The 10,728-nt window shown below is 41.4% G+C and overlaps 1 protein-coding gene across 1 annotated transcript; it reads right to left on the bottom strand.

Annotated features, from left to right (window-relative positions):
* Positions 1-6,994: 6,994 nt before the first annotated feature.
* Positions 6,995-9,886, bottom strand: LOC311238141 (uncharacterized protein). The gene is made up of 3 exons (XM_084326148.1): positions 9,760-9,886; positions 8,931-9,290; positions 6,995-7,474 (listed from the first exon to the last, which is right to left on the bottom strand). The coding sequence occupies exons 1-3, from the start codon at positions 9,854-9,856 to the stop codon at positions 7,005-7,007; spliced, it is 927 nt and encodes a 308-aa protein (XP_084182274.1). The 5' UTR covers positions 9,857-9,886; the 3' UTR covers positions 6,995-7,004.
* Between the last annotated feature and the right edge of the window lie 842 nt (positions 9,887-10,728).

Raw genomic sequence — 10,728 nt, 5'->3', positions numbered from 1 at the left:
GGACAAGACAAAGGTAATATTAATCCATATGTCCGTAAACTGCCCGCACCCCCAAACGTAATCAGTCCTGCATTCAATGATTGTCTGCCCAATATCTCTGTCTTTACAGGCAGGCCTATATCCTTTTAGGTCTTTGTTTACACTATGTCATATATCTGTCTTTTCAGGCAGGCCTATCTTTTGTAGGACTTTGGTTTACACTATGGCATTTAACATATAATACTATTCAGGTATAATCCCCGGCCTTACGAAAGGTCTTCTGGTACTGTCCCACGAAAATACATCTCAGCACATCACAGGGTTATACAGTATCAGAATATAATATTGGTTATTCACTCTTTTAGGAAAATGTCAATCTGACTTTAACCAAATTGTTATCCAAATGTTTTGTAAATATAATGGAGAGAACACTCACGGTTTCAGGCACTGGGAGACACTCATACTATTGTTAACCTATGCAGATTTCGATATAACAGGCTATGCTTACCTTTTCTGATGGATCCGTTTAATGAGTGCCGCCCAGCCGCCCTGTCCACGAGTGCCGTCCCGTTCCAGAAGCCAAATACCCGTACTGGCCACCAATTTGTCGGGTTCAGTTAATTTGACCTTGGAGAGACGGTAAGGAGAAGGTTTTAGGTTCAAAGATTTATTACAGAGTGAATAAAACAATATTACAGAGAATACACATCACAGCTGTGGAGTGGACACAAAATCAGTACTTAGCTCAGGCTTCGCAAAGACGTGTGTCCAAATACTTCCTCCCTTGTCAATTTATACTCCATGCAACACGTCTAAACAAGGAGACAGACTGTAAACCGAGAACATCACTATTTTAGCTTTGTCACAGGTGGTTCATTAGTGAAGGACATACTGTGGGTCGAATTAGTGCATTTCTATATGACCATGGCCTGCTTTAATACAGTAAACAGCACATTTTGTAATAGTATACATATTTGTAGATGGTTGTCTATACATTCTTACAATGGATAACTGGAACAGTAGATTGATTCTTATGGCATATATTTATGCATACTGTAACTAGCTTATCTTAGTAGGCCAAATCCTGCCTTCTCTGCCTGTGCTTCCTACCAACAGCTGCATGGCCTGGTCAGAAATAGCTGTTGGTATTGCCACACACTAGAGGAGATTTTCAACACATAAGAATGATAGAAGAATAATTGTATTAATGTTGACACAGTCCAGTAGAGAGAGACAGAGGAGGAATGGGAGACAGAGTGGGGGGAAGACATTCGGCAAATAACAACGGGTTCGGGAGTCGAACCCGGGTCGGCCGTGTCGCGGCTGAGCGCGCTATGTGGTTCGCCACTGGGGCGCCCCGTATAAACATTTCTAGGCAATATCCTTTGTAATTTACTAAATAATATTCAGAGACATGTATGCCTTGAAATGACGTGTGGGATTTTACCAGAAATTCGATGTACAGTACGCTTACATAAATCTGTCCCTATGGGCGCACCGTAGATCAATACAACTGGAAGTGCCTGGCAATGTAGTCGGCAGCAGGAAAGTTTGATTTGTCTTTTGTATCGCTTTGTATTTCTGTACGACTTTTTATATTCTTTTGTATCCCCATGTGTTGACCATGTTAAACAGAAGAAGGACCTTTCGGATTATGTTTTGCATTCCTTGGAGAGCAAGCAAGGTATGCTTTGTTGTTTATTGATTAAGGTTGTAACTTTGTGGGTGGCTAGGTGGTGCAGTGGGCAAGGCGCTCACCACCAATGCAGGAGACGCTGGGTTCAAGCCCAGCTCGCCGCATTGCTATCAGCTTGGCTGGTCGTTCATACTAATACAATTGGCAGTATTAGGGGGTGGGAAGCTGATGGGTGGGGATCGGACGTTGTGGACAGCGACTCCTACAGGTCGGTTGGTGCGCCTGCGCAGCAGAATCAGGAAGCAACAGGGGCGGTGTGCCCTCCAAACGCAGACCCCCGACGCTGAGAGATCGCGCTGTGCAGGTGAAAAGATGCGACTGCTGCTTCCTCGAGTACCGGAGGGGACACGTGATGTAAGGCTTAGTCCACATTGCAGCCGGCTTGTGGGAGGCATGGCCTAACAGCATTCGAGACAGGGGAGGGTAGAATTGGACGATACGAAATTGGGATGGGAGAAAAAAGTAGATTAAAAAAAAAAGGTTGTAACTTTGTTAAGTGAAATTTGCGAATTAATGATTTTATGGCTGTGTAGTAATGTATCCTTGTAGTTTGATACCAATGTTATTTAATTTGTGTGTGTACTGTACTGTGGAAATCATTATGTGAAATGTTTGTTTGTCTGTTTATGTACGTTTCCAATGCAGTTTTCACGGCGCTAAAGATGACGTCACGGATTGGGATTTAATAAAGAAGAACGTCTTATGCATCAGTCGAGACTTTGTCGTTTGGATCCACGGGCTGTAACAGTAAGGAATCATCGCTAGATAAATTGGAAGCCTGGAAAACAGATGTGCAAGAAGATTATTGATGAGGAGGATTGGAATTATGCATGTTTAAAAGGCACAAAAGCAAACAATCAACACAAGTTTAAATTGCTCCAATATAAGTGGTTAATGAGAATGTACATAACTGCTGTCAAACTCCATTGTATGTCTGCCAGTATTCCAGATGTTTGTTCTAAATGTTGGGACCAGAAGGGTACTGTCTGTGGGAGTGCCCAGAGATCTAGAACTTTTGGAAGAAGCCGAAGGTCTTAAAGTGTTTGTCAGAAATGTTTGAAGTGTGCCAAACTTTAATATACTTGGAATATACCCGGAGGACTTTGTACAAACTCAGAGACGGACTAAACTTCTCGACTGTGGGCTCCTCCAGGCACGCAGGAGGCGTAATTATTTAAGGTAACCAACTTGCGTCTAGCCGCGGCAGCATTATGTAGCCGTAATTCCCCCTCTTTTAACATCGACGGCTAGCTCAACTGGTTTGCTGCCTTGCTGTGGATCCTGCGGTGCGTTGTTGACAAGTTCAAATCCCTTTAATTTTTAATTTTTTTTTTGCATGCATGCATTCTTTCGCCGGTTAAGTTTAGGCATTGTTTCGGAGTTGGTTAAGGTTAGGGTTAAGTTTAGGCATTGTTTCGGAGTTGGTTAAGGTTAGAAGGGTTAAGTTTAGGCGCTGTTTCGGAGTTGGTTAAGGTTAGAGTTTGTCTTAGAGCATGGCAATATTCTTTCGGAGTTGGTTAAGGTTATGGTTAAGTTTAGGCATTGTTTCGGAGTTGGTTAAGGTTAGGGTTAAGGTTAGGCATTGTTTCGGAGTTGGTTATGGTTAGAAGGGTTAAGTTTAGGCGCTGTTTCGGAGTTGGTTAAGGCAGTGGCGGCCGCTGCCGCTGGTGCCTTGTAGGTCGCAGTTCTCGTTAATAGGTCGAGTTGAAAATGTAATGCTCTGAGATGCTCTGGAGCAATCTCTCTCTGTCTCTCGGATCAATCAAATCAAATAATTAACACATGTATGTTGTCATTTTAAACAACTCACCATTCATTCATTATGCATCAGCAGCAACACAAACACGCACAGCTCTCTCTCTCTCTCTCGCTCTCTCTCTCTCTCGCTCTCTCTCTCTCTCTCTCTCAGATGATGTCAGATCCATTCAATAATAAACACATTTGTAAAGCTCGTTATTTTAAACAAGTTACCATTCATTGTCTGAGTGGTTATGTCCCACATGCGGCGAAATTAGAGAGAGAGAGAGAGAGCGAGAGCATTTTAGTAAAGTTACATTTTCAACAAGATTGCTGCTATTTAAACACTTCATGGAAACGGGGTAACGTTAACCTTATGTCGACTGTAGTATTGTATGACCTCGACATAACGTTTAAACGTTAACGTTACTCCGTTTCCATGCAGTAATTATAAAAGTGGCCAGCTAAGCTAACGGAGCTAACAGCTAGCAGTAGCTGTAACGTTACAACGTTATGCGGCATCAGTAGACAACGTATCATGTATTAAACTAGAGTTAAGATCGCTAATCTACCTTGTTGTTGGCTTGTTGATAAAGTATATCCACTCCATGGCATTGTCCATCCAGCCTGTGTTGATGTCCATCCATTGTCCATACATGTCCCTCCACACTGCATCCATATATAGCTTGTTGTTAGCCAACAAGCTGTGTGAGTGAAGAGCTGTGTCTTTGTCCATTTCCGCCTCGAACAGCCTGCAAACTACCTGCCGTTCTATCGCCATGCTCTAAGACAAACTCTAACCTTAACCAACTTTGAAAGAGTGCCTAAGCTCAGTGTAGTTGCTGTTGTTGTTGACGAGTCGACTGAACTGCTGTTGCTGTGTTGCATTCTCTCTGTAAGCCAACCCGAGAAATGCGGCTATGGAAAAAAACTGGCATCGCGTCGGCCAATCAGAGAGCGTCTCCACGAAAATGCGGCTATGGAAATTCTTCACGGAAGTTCACGCGGCTGCCTAGACCGCTTCAAATCGCGCTCGGATTCCAACATAATAGTCATATTTCAACGCACAACGCCGTATGCACTGATTGGCTGTGACGGAGACAGCGATCAAACTGTGACGCGCACTCAGAGCGCTATCGCTTCTAGCCCGGGCGAGAAATACGAAAAAAAAATAAAAATAAAAAAAACGTGATGTCACTTCCTGCTTTGGAAAACGAGTGTTTTTCAATTGCGATAATAACGTTATATTGTGCATTGGAAACACAAACATACTTAAAATGAGTAAATATTATTAATTTTAAACATGTTTATATTATTTATAGGGCTATAAAACAAAAAAACTAAAAACTTATTTGTCTTGTTCTCTCATATAACCAGGGTAGGAGCTGAGGGGGGGCGGCGCCCGAGCGCCCCTAGTGGTAGAGCCGCCACTGGGTTAAGGTTAGAGTTTGTCGCAGAGAATGGCAATAGAATGCAGCCTATTTCTGCACTGCCGCTCTCTCGCGCTGCCGCGGTCACATGGGCGTAGTGGCCAATCAGAGAAACGCTGAACACAAGTTGGTTGCCTAAAATATTCACGCGGCCAGGAGAGCTATTCCACCATGTTGGAAGAGTATGGATGCTCCTAGAGGCCAGGAGAGCTATTGCACCATGTTGGAAGAGTATGGATGCTCAGACACTAAGAACTTTCAAGTCAAGTCAAGTCAAGTAAATTTTATTTGTATAGCACATTTCCAGGCAGCGGTAGCTGGCACCAAAGTGCTTCACAGGCAGGTTGATAAAAACAAAATAATATGATGCAAGATATAAGATTAAAACACAGTGAAGAAATGAAAGTAATAAAATCAGGTAGGACACAGTAAAACAAAGAGGATAGAAGGGCCAGGGGTCTAGTGGTGATTAAGTGGGGGGAAGGCCAAGGAGAACAGGTACAGTAGGTTTTTAAAAGTGATTTAAAAGCCTGCACGGTCTGGGCGGCCCGTACGCTGAGGGGGAGGCTGTTCCACAATCTAGGCGCTGCGGTGGAGAAGGCTCCCCTAGTCTTGAGCCTAGTTCTAGGCACCACCAATAGCAGCTGGTCAGCTGATCTGAGGGATCGGTGGGGGGTGTGGCGGTGCAAGAGCTCGGATAGATAGGGAGGGGCCGTGCCATTTAGTGATTTAAAAACATTTAGGGCTAGTTTATAATCTATTCTAAAACGAACAGGTAGCCAGTGGAGCGAGGTCAAAACTGCCAAACTGGGCTGATGTGCTCGTGTTTTTTTGTTTTGGTGAGGAGACTGTATTCCAGACTGTATCGGCCTGGAAACACTGACTTACTAAGGGCAGAAAGACTTTGTTCAACTCTGTGGGAACCATACATGTCTGTCATGAAAAATGGAAACGTGGGTGCTACTTAACACTTTCAGCGCCAATCACAACTATAGTCGGGTTATCTCGCCATGCGTTGAACGCCAAAACCCGAGTATAGTTGAGTTTTCGATCGTTTTCATCGTTTTTTCTTTTATTCGATTTTAATATTCTATACAGTCTCACGGACCTCTGTGTATCATTGGGACTCATTCTGAGATCTCGAGATTGCAATGCCGGTCGAATCCCGCTAGGTGGCAGTATCGCCTACCTTTTGAAACCTTATTTCACACTGTGTGTTACATTTTATATGGTCCGGGCGGATAAATGGTACCAAGCAAGTGAAAGGCTTCATTCGAGCCACTTGGAACACGTCCAGCACACTTGATGCATAGTTTGTCCCATTTCATGTCAGGGACCCGATGGACATCAATACTGGAAATCGCGATCAGACAATTGGAATATTCATTTTTTAATACCTCCTAGCAAAGGTAAGGACTATATGACATCACACCTACTTTGATCCTACAATGATATCACATCGATCGCAACGATCATATGTCACGTACTCCTAAACGTATGCCGTTGCTGACGATTAGAGCATCACAAAACAACCCCCCCCCCCTTTGATGCCTTCATGATGAAACATAATACCTATTATATACCTTTGATTTGGAAATAGTATCGTGTCCAGGCGAGCAACGCGAACGACTTTCGCAAAATGCACATAGCGTTCCATAACTCATCTTCCAGGAATTAGCCCGGATCACTCTGAAACTATACAATATTCACCACAGGATAACACACGAACGTATACATGAAAAAGATTACTCTTTTTTACATGTTGGACAAGAGATAGTGACAGTCAAATGAGCCATAGTATTGTCTCCATAGCTATAATATAGAATATAGATATAGCTCTGCAAACATCGTGACGCAACGAAATTATCAAATAATTGTTTACTCTTATTTATTGTTTCATTTTACTGCAGGTTGAATGTATGTGTGTGTGAATGAGGATGTATGTTATATTTAAAATCCTGGACTGTAATGTTTTTATAGTACACATTCTAAACGGGATGTAAACAGAAAATACGCCAATAAAAAAACATTGGAAGAAAAAGTGTACAAAAAACAAAACAGAACTAGCCCTTTCATCTGGATATTATTAAGCATATATAAAACAAATTATATACCATAAATGCGGTATATTATAATGTAAAACAGATTGCAGAAAAGAGAAATCACTGAATTGACCACTTCTTCACAATGTAGAACAAGGTACAGATGACCAGGAAGAAGATGAGAGTTCCAGTCCTAACGACGGACAGAACCACCAGGGTTCCTATATGAGCCTCAAAGACGCCCTCCTCCTCCTCCATATCCGACCTCTCGTTGCCAAACAGCATCTCCGCGCACGAGGCCGCGGCGCAGGGGTGCGTCCCGGCGTCACCACCACCAGAGAGGCTGACGTTCCTCCGCTGGAGATTGTAAACGCAGCTCCGCTCGCGAGACCCTCTTTCCGTGACGTCCTCCCGACCACACCGGTCGTCGCGCGTGTGAATGAGACCCAGGCGCGAGCCCGGGCTGAACCAGTAGACGCGGTGGCCTGCGGCGCAGGTGGAGGCGCGCGCTGTACAGTTCAGAGGCACGATGGAGTCTCCTCCTGGCTGGACCGGCTGCCGAGCGGTCACTTTGAAGCTGGACTCTGTCTCTGAAGAAGAAGAAGAAGAAATGTGATTGATTGGTCAAGAAGAGAAGTAGTTGCCCCAAGAAAGCAGCTGCTATGATAATATGAATCAATCTGATCACACATTACAGGGTTTACAGTGGTGGAAGAAGTACACAGTTCCTCCCTAAAATGAAAATACTCATGTCAAGTAAGCTTGAAATTGTACTTAAGTAAAAAAAATACTTAGTTACGTTCCACCACAGAGGGTTTGTAAACCTTGGCAACAATTAAAGCTGCAGTATAGGCAAGGTTTGAAACCAATTTCTCTGAAGTTGCCTACTGCAGCTTTAACCCTTTCTGGTGTACAATCTCACATGAGAGATTAGAATTATTTGAGAATTGAATACATGTAGTGCTGAAATGTAACCATGGCTGCTGGCCATAGAAAGCTATGGGATTCTAGAATTCCGTGATAGAATTCCAATAGAACATAAAAAAAAAGAAATAGTAAATGTACAGTACAACCTTACATTTTCTTTTTATAAAGACTACACCTGCACCTAATGGAGCAAGGTTAAAGTTTATACTGTTGATTTTATTCTCTGAAGAGAATCATCAACAGTAAAAACTAATGTTAGAAAATGTACTAAACAGAAAAGAATAGTATAGTTCTATAAAAGAATGTATAGTTCTTTAAAAAGAGCCCCTTTCTTTCATGACATGTTTGCCCCACAATTACCAATTTCATACTCCACACGTACCTCCTGTTTTCTTATATCACCCCATTCCCGCACGTCCCAATCTCAGGTTAGTATACTTAATATAATAATAATAATAATAATAATAATAATAATAATAATAATAATAATAATAATAATAATAATAATAATAATAATAATAATAATAATAATAATAATAATAATAATAATAATAATAATAATAATAATAATAATAATAATAATAATAATAATATACTCTATACCGATGTGGAGGCAAATATACTCTTTGCCTCCACATATTTTGGATTTTTCTTTTCTGAAGTTTAAAAGAGCACTGACATCACATCTCCTAGCTCACCAATATTTTCCATAATTGGACTCCCTAAAACTGTGTCTGATGGCTTTCTTTTCATAGAGCTAGTTTTATTGTTGTTGTACTCCCCCCCCCCCCCCCCATTATTTGTAGTTTCTTTTCTTTATTTTCTCTAAACTTGAAGCTGTGTGGCATAAGTGCTACTTCAGTGTCTATCTGTAGACCTGCTTGTATGTATTATGAATAAATGTTCCTTGTGTGTGTTAGGGGGGGGGTATATTTTACATTGATGTATTCTGACTATAAGTTAGCTTCTTGGAGAATGCCACATGCAAGCCCCTAGAGGGTTTTTAGGCAATTCTCCTTCACATTTCGTTGTGGATTATATTGTATTATATGTCATTGTTTTTTTATATGTGTAAATAAACAAAAGAAAGAAAGAAAGAAAGAAAGAAAAGTAGCCTACCTTTGACACGGAGAAAGACGCCCTCTCCAAACTCCACCATATTGGAGCGTACATAACCACAGTAATAGGTCGCCGAGTCTGACAGCCGAACATCGGCGATTGTGATGTTTACGTGGTAGGACTCCTTGTCGCACCGCACGGAGAAGCGAGAGTTGTTTCTGAACTGGTTGAACATCTTGGCCACTCCGTTGTACTTGTAGACGGTCGAGAGCAGCTGAGGTTTACATCCCAACACCTGCTGGTACCAGGAGATGTGCGCTTGAGTGGTGGCATCTCGATAGAAGCAGCGTAAAGTCACGCTGCTCCCGACGAAGACCGACGCAAGACCGCTGTCCTGATGCAGGGCTGAGGACTGGGTCACTGTTGGGGCAGAACCCAAATAAAAAAAGATAGTCAAGTTTCAAGTTTGTTTTTATTTGTCACATAAGGTACATGTACTTTACAGTGAAATGCTTGGTTCTGTATGAGCCTCTTGTGCTTCATACAGTAAAAAAGTTAGTAAAAGAGGAATAACACTATACAATATACAATACAATATACAAACTAAAGTACAATCTAAGTACAATGAGTACAAATGCAGACAATGAGGTACAGAAACTTTAAGGCAAGGTGCAAATGCAAATGAGGTATAAATGTAGTGCAAATCTCTTTAATAAATAGATCAATATAATGTAGTGTTAATGTAGTATGTAGTATAATGTAGTAGTATAATGTAGTGGTATAATGTAGTGTCAATTAATATATCAGATCACTACTGTTTAGCCTTAACATTTAGCCTACAGTGTTAAATATCTCTTGCCTAGTCGAGCGTGAATAGGTTTTTACTTACATATTCCCCAGAGAAAAATTATTATATAAAAGGACATTTCATAGGTGTTATCCTTTTCAGATACCACAATATGTCTTGAATGACATTTGCACGGCATGCACGGTGGCTCACTGGTTAGCACCTCACAGCAAGAAGGTCCTGGGTTTGAACCCCAGCAGGGGGTCTTTCTGTGTAGAGTTTACATGTTCTGCCCGTGTTCGCGTGGGTGTCCTCTGGGTGGTTTCCTCCCACACCATAAAGACATGCAGGCAGGGACTACAGATGGAAACTAGCTCATTAGCTAATTCTGACACATTTACATTGATGTGGAAACTGAAGATGTTGATATGTTGAAGTAATGCATATACTGTAATTGCCGAAACAATTACCAATGTGTTTACACATATGGCTCCTAAGCTGTAGGAATATTTCGCCTAAAGGTACATACCTAAGTTACTTAGGCTAAGTATATGGACGATTGCTTTACTTCTGCAAGGCCAATTAGCATAGTATTGGTATCTAGGAACATCTAGGGACCTGGGGGTATGTATTTCCAGTGTCAAAAATATTGTGTCTGTTACTAGGCTGAGTAAATTGTAATGAAGAAAAGGAGAATATAAATTATGATTTATGATTTTTGCATCTTTGACGAGAAAATCAAATCGGGTATGAGAGAATGCTCACTGAGCTCATTCACCACCTTATTGAGATCATGTGTACAAAAAATCTAAGCAAATGAATAAAGGGAAGATGATTAAACAGAAGGATTTGTAGATACAGTAATGAATGATAATCGATTTTAATTATAAATTCATATTTGAACTTGACCTTGACCTTATTATGGCCAAATCATACATCTATGGATAGGGAAAATGCTCCTCTTTCCAATGGCAGGGTTGAATCTGGATTTAGTAATTTCCTTGAGTTTTTTACGATAATTAGCATTTTCCGATAAATTCGTATTTCCGATAAATCGTATAAAACATCGGT

Source organism: Notolepis coatsorum (assembly GCF_963971535.1).
Source record: "Notolepis coatsorum genome assembly, chromosome: 1".
In the NCBI taxonomy this organism is placed as follows: Eukaryota; Metazoa; Chordata; class Actinopteri; order Aulopiformes; family Paralepididae; genus Notolepis; species Notolepis coatsorum.
Note: the sequence above shows the minus strand (reverse complement) of the source record. Positions and strands in the feature narration are given on the sequence as shown.

Excerpts from the sequence above, each read along its gene's own strand:
- LOC311238141 (XM_084326148.1), bottom strand. The coding sequence starts at position 9,856 with ATGCCGTGCAAATGTCATTCAAGACATATTGTGGTATCTGAAAAGGAT. Across the intron at positions 9,291-9,759 it reads AATTTTTCTCTGGGGAATAT|TGACCCAGTCCTCAGCCCTG; the intron begins GTAAGTAAAAAC and ends CTGCCCCAACAG. Across the intron at positions 7,475-8,930 it reads CGTCTTTCTCCGTGTCAAAG|AGACAGAGTCCAGCTTCAAA; the intron begins GTAGGCTACTTT and ends CTTCTTCTTCAG.